Below are 6171 nucleotides of genomic sequence, written 5' to 3' on the forward strand. Positions count from 1 at the left end.
TTCTAAAACCTCAGAAATCTAGAAACCCATCCAAGCCTCCCGACCCCCAGAACTGTATCTTAAAACAAAGCCTTATCTGGCCCCTACTGGACAGTCTGTTTCAAAATGCAAATGGGACCTCGAGGGCTACTCCTGGCTCTAACTCACCCAGAGGCCCAAGGTCAGGGGCTGCAGGTATGCAGAAAGGTCTGTGCTATGTCCTGGTTTGTCGCCCTGCCCTGTTCCCTGGCAGGTCCTGGGCTACTACAACCGCAGGGGGATCAATCCAGAAGCTTTTCTAAATGAGATCAAATACATCGCCAGTGACCCCGATGATAAGCACTTCTTCAACGTAACCGATGAGGCAGCCCTGAAGGACATTGTTGATGCCCTCGGGGACAGGATTTTCAGCTTGGAAGGTGAGCGATGCATACCCGGAGGGATCCACGCTCCTGGGTTCACGCCAGGCAAAGTCCCCGGAGTGGGATCCAACCCTGCAGAATGGAATGGTTTAGCAGGAGTCCTCCCTTCATGATAAATGCCAACACTTGAGTTACTGTGCTGAATGTGAGGCTGTGCACTTTACAAACAGCCCCAGGAGGTGTTTTTATGGATCGCCTCCTCCTTTTACCACTGAAGAAGCTGAAGCTCAAAGGAGCTGAGTAACTTGCCAAAGCACCCACAGTTTGGGAGAGAGTTGGGGTTTGAACGAGGGTAGCCAGGTTTAACAAATATAAAATACAATATCTGTGGCAGACCTCTACTAAAAAATGATTCATCGTTTGTCTGAAATTCAATAACTGAGTCTCCTGTATTTTATCTGGCAACCCCAGTTTGAACCCAGCTGGATTGACTCCACAGTCTGAAAAACTTCATCCCTGCCTCCCACTCCACCAAAAGTACTTTTTGCAGGGTTTCTTCAGATCGCCTCTTTGTATGACTTAAACTCCAGTTTTGACTAGCCCAGAATTCATTTACACCACATATTGCTATGGGGGGCCCTTTTTGTACTGGCTTTGCTATATGGAAGGTTTATCAAGAGGTAGAAGGCAGCGTCCCAAGCCTGTACACTCTGCAGCTTGACAGTAGAACTGATAAGCTACAGACAGACACACGAAAAGAGACAAAAATGGCCCTCATAAACAAGGATAAAAGAATAGAAAGTGTGAACCTGAGTTTTGATACTCACACTAGAACTTAAATAGCCAAATCAGTGTGTTTCTCCTCAAAATGGCCGCCTTTGGTGACAAGAACGTTAGCTTCGATGACAAGTTCAGAGGAGCCGCCTGTGGGCTTCCTTCAGCACACACGGGTTTCTTGAGCAAATCTGTGGTGGTGACAAGTCTCTCTCCTGGAGGTCGATTTGATGTTTGGGAATCATCTAGAGGCATCTGGAACCAAATCTGGTGAATAGAAGGAATGAACAAAGTAGGAACTTCTATTTCTTGCCCCAAACTATTTCTTTCCATTCACTTTTCTTGATCCTTCCCTATTTTGACTGTCTTATGGTATATACACCCTGTGATATAAGTCGTCCCAAGCCTTCTCCAGCAGGAAGTCGGCCAGTAATAATAAACCCATATGATTACCTGGAAGGTGCTTGGTTCCTCCCTTGCAGGGTGCCCCTGGGGGCAGACAAGGCTGAGCTTAGACTTGGGGCCCCTCTCACATCCCTGAAGGTACCCCCTGGGTAACAGGTGCTGTGGGTTGAGCTGCAAGTGTGTGTGGCACTAAGCAATCAGGCATGAAGCTGACCTCTTTCTGTCCCTCTGTTTTAGGCACCAACAAGAATGAAACCTCCTTTGGTCTGGAGATGTCACAGACGGGCTTCTCCTCTCACGTGGTGGAGGTACAGACATGTTCAGAGCCGTCCTGCCACATACTCAGCACTTTGGGTCGTCATCCTGCCTTCCCGGGCTGTCTTCTATTTCTCTTTCTCTCTTTTTTGGGGTCCTCTGCCTCCCGCCTTCTGTGGCTGGAAGAGGGAAGTCAAGGTCTACAACTCATAAGTTGTCTCACCCTCCCTGAGCAAGGTGCTGATGGGGATGTTTCCCCCGGGACCAAGGGTCCCGTTTAGTCCACAGAACCTTGTGCAAAATCTAGGTCAACATGGCAAAGCCATGGGCACATGCTCTAATAGTGCCCATGCGTGACCAAGAGAGGCTTGTGCATGCAGGGTCACGGCCCTGCATCTATGACACATCTAGATGTGTCAGATGTGCTCCTACAGGTGGCCCACATGGGCTACCTCTTGGTGGGAACTCAGTGTCAGATTGCATAGATCCCAAACTGCAAGTTGTATCTGGGGCTCTGTCATAGGCCCAGAGCCTCAGGCTATCAGTCACCCTCTACACACCTCGCCTGGTTCTGATTCACAAGCCAGGGCTGAAACCTCACAGGATTGCCAGAGAAGCAGACGAGGCGATACCTGTGAAATGCTTTACAAACTGTTTAGGTATAAGCCCTGCCTGGGACCATGTGCAAGGGAGTACCATGTGGGGAGAGCCCGGATGTGTTGGCATCAGCACGATCCCCATGGACATGCATGAAACAGACACGTATGCGAGGTGCGTAAGCGTGTCTGCCCAGGCTGGTTGCCCGTCCCGCACTGCAGCCCATACATCCCCCCAACACTAAAAGTTGACAGAAGGAAGTAGTTTCATTAGAGTGGATCTCTCCACACAAAGACCTCGGTGACTCACCTGTGATAAGAGATCATTTTTCCTGTAACCTTCACATGGTGATTAATACCCTCCTGCCTCTTCAGCCTGTGCCCTTCCCACAGGCCCTCCTGGGTTGCGACAGGATAGCAAAGGCTATTGGCTGTTATCGAAGGTTCTCAGCTGTTGAAGCCTTAGAGCTACAATCTTTCCTAAGAGTTTTACATTTGAACTAGTTTTGCATATCTAATTCCATCGAAAGTGAGAGAAACTAACCTATAATGGTGAAATGAGGGCTTGAGACCTAAAGGCTGTGATCCTTTTCTGAGCCTCCACAGCCCTAAACGGTAGAGTCCTCCCCCTGCCAGCTAGGGCAGGCAGTAAGGGCTGTCTGTGGGCCCTCCCGTGAGGCCAGGACATGGCAGCCAAGATCGGCCAGCATGCTGTTCAAGATTGTTTGCAAGTTGATTCCTGGTGGCAGGAACCATTTCTGGCTCACTGGGGTCCTCCTAAGCCCAACCCCATGTCCTCAGGCTGTGCCCTGGTGCCCAGCATCTCACTCCCGGGCCTCATTCCCGGGAACTCTGGGCAGAGGCACAAACTCTCTGATCTGGAATGAGCAGTCAAGTGCAGTGTGCTCCTGCCCCCACACCCCGGCTTCCAGCAGCACACACAGGCTAGGGGCCCCTCTCCACAAAATGTCGAGGGCCCGTTTTTGGGTCTTTCTTGCCCCGTCCTTCCTCAGACTCCACTTTGAGCTTGTTGAAAACACATCTGCTAATGCCAGAATCCAAGCAACTTGTTAAAGCATAATCCAGCCTCTTAATGATTATATTTTCCTTAGAAAGGGCCTTTGGGAAGAGTCCTACCCTTCTAAAGTCACTCTGACAGTGGACACACGGGCACTAGGGAGCCACTAGGGGAGAGCCCGGGGGAGGAGGGTAGTGCTCAGAGCCCTCTAGGTAATCTCCCTGCACGCCAGCGCACAGGACCAGCAGTGACCACCTCCACCGCCTCCGCAGTCCTGCCTCTCCAGTGTCAAGGAGAATTGCTAGCATCTGATATTCTAATTTCATTACTTCTGGGCAATAGGAAAGCACTGCCTGGCTGTGTGATCTGGGACAAATTAACCTCTCTAAACCTCAGTCTTTGAGTAGATGTCTGAAAAATATTTGTGGAATTGAATCTTGAGGCTTGGAACTGAAGTGTTCATTTTGAGACTTACTAATAAGTCAAGGCAGGTTTTCTTAAAATTCTTTCCTAACTCCGCTATGTACCTACCCCCTCCCTCAGTTGGTCTGTCTTTGCCTCTGTCAGAGCACTTCTCACGAGCTGCTTTAAAGGCTCACCTGCAGCACCAGCTTGACTGTGAGATCTGATTCTTTGACTCCTGCCTCCTGAAAGTGCTTTCCGAATGAATTAATGAATGAGAAGGGCTACTACGCACCAAGTCCTAATCATCTGCCAAGCACCCTGCCAAGAATTAAAAATATTAATTCTCACAACAAAACAGCTGAGGAACCTGAGGCTCAGAGAGAAAGAAACTTACTCGAGATCACATAGCTGGATGCTTCAAAGGTGAAACTGGATCGGAATGTCTGTCCAGACCAGGGATGCTCAGCCTCGGCCCTATTGACGATGCAGGCTGGATACTTCTTTGCCATGGGGCTGTCTTGTTCACTGTAAGGTTCAGCAGCATCCCCAGCCTCCACCCACCAGATGCCATAGCAATCCCAACACCACCCGCAGCTGTGACAACCAAAACTGTGTCCAGACATTGCCAAATATTGCCTGGGAGGCTAAACAACCCCCAGTTGGGCACAACGGCCCTAGATTACACTGCTTCTAATGCCTGGGGTGTGGCCCGACCGTGGCTGGAACACAGAGCTTAGTGGGGAATATGGTCACAAGCCCCAGGAGCACTCAGCTCGGCCGGGGTGGCGAGAGTGCTGCAGAGGCCATGTCAGGGCAGCTAAGAGCTGAGCTGGCAGGATCTGACGGTGGGTGCTACGCTCGGGCGAGTTTGGGTATAGGTTGTCCTCAAGGAAGGCACATACTTGGCCTCAGACCTTCTGAGGGCCACCAAGTCTGCATTCTCATTTCTGCACTGAGCACCAGGAACGTCAGCTTGTGCCAAGGGTCCATCTGTGCAAGGCCACCCAGGCACACCCTGGTAATATTTGGAGGGAGCCCTGGTGGCCTGGTAAGAGAGGAGGTCACAAATCAGGAAGCCGGTGCCAGGCCTGGAGCATGAGACTCAGCTCTTCCCCAGAATGTCCCGCTGTTTGTTTTCCAGCTGGGCCTACATGCCTGACTTCCTCTGTCAAGACTTTGGCCCCACCCTTCTAGATCTTTTCCAACTCAAAATGTCCAAGCTCCCCTAGTTGAGAAAAGATTGTGACTTAATGAAGTTTGCTCTGGTGGCCTTCACATGCTTTCTCAGCCAGCCCTCTCCTCACAGCGCACCCTGTCCTCAGTGGGGCTTTCTCTCCCTGGCGCCCAACAGACCCCTCTCAGGAAAGGTCCTCCCACCGGGAGCACAGACCTGCAGCAGCTACCAAAATAAAATGGCATAAAGGTGAGGGCCTGCTAGCTCTCACCATGCCCAACGCTGCCAAATCCAGAAGCCCCAGTGGAATGCTCCAGCTCCACCCACGGTCAGTGGACATCAGATCCTCCCAGATGAATCCCAGGCACCTGGGTTCAGCCGGCCCTTCTCTATACATCGCAGAAGCTTCCGGTCCTCTACAAAGCCAAAATTCATTTCAAAGACCTCTCTGTGAAGCAGAGAAGCCTGGTCTGCAGTTGCAGACTTGAACTTAGCAGGCAGAGGGAGGGAGGAAAGGAAGAGAGAGAAATGAAGCCCAAACCTTGCGCCCCTCCCAGAGGAGGCTCTGATGGAAAATCGGAAGCAGAATCCAGAGGCTTCCAGCAAGCAGACGGCTATTTTCTCCTCTCCTCAACTCACCTCCCTGATTCAAGTCCCAGCCCTGCCTCTGACTTGCTGTGTGATCTTGGGCAAGTCCCTTTCTCTCTCTGAACCTTGGATGTCCATTTGTAAAGTGCAGATAATGAGCTGGCCTCATGCAAATGGGTGACTGGATGAGAAAGCGTTCCACAAAGAATGGAGCACACCCCAAGTTTGGGAATGTTGGTGGTAACTTTGTGGGCAGAGAGTCCTTGAGGCCCCGGCAGACGGTCAGACTTCCCCCCTGGCTGTGGCTCGAATGGAACAGGAGGCAGAAAGGTAATCCGAAGCAGGACATTAAACACAACCAAGCACATCTCCCAAGACCAACTTACTTACAGTCGTGAAACACTGTCTGAACAATCAGTTCTACATCCAGAATAGTAGGATTTTTAACCTTTTGGTAAGATCGGCGTTACTCTTTAAAGTGACACCTTGGAAATTAGAAAAGGAAGTTCAGTTTAAGGTTCACAATCTTGCCCCCTCCACCGCCACCAATGACACTAGTGCGGGGGGGGGGGGGACCCTGCCTCTATGTTTAGTTGGCTCCGATTGTCTCAAGGC

The 6171-nt window shown here is 50.9% G+C and overlaps 1 protein-coding gene across 1 annotated transcript in view; it reads left to right on the forward strand.

Annotated features, from left to right (window-relative positions):
• Window positions 1-6171, forward strand: part of ITGA11 (integrin subunit alpha 11) — a 122142-nt gene that overhangs the window by 79604 nt on the left and 36367 nt on the right. The window contains exon 10 of the mRNA XM_023526817.1: window positions 1758-1828. Coding sequence (XP_023382585.1) covers window positions 1758-1828 — 71 coding nt within the window. The remainder of the gene's footprint in view (window positions 1-1757; window positions 1829-6171) is intronic.

Source organism: Pteropus vampyrus, unplaced genomic scaffold (assembly GCF_000151845.1).
Source record: "Pteropus vampyrus isolate Shadow unplaced genomic scaffold, Pvam_2.0 Scaffold15, whole genome shotgun sequence".
Lineage (NCBI taxonomy): Eukaryota > Metazoa > Chordata > Mammalia > Chiroptera > Pteropodidae > Pteropus > Pteropus vampyrus.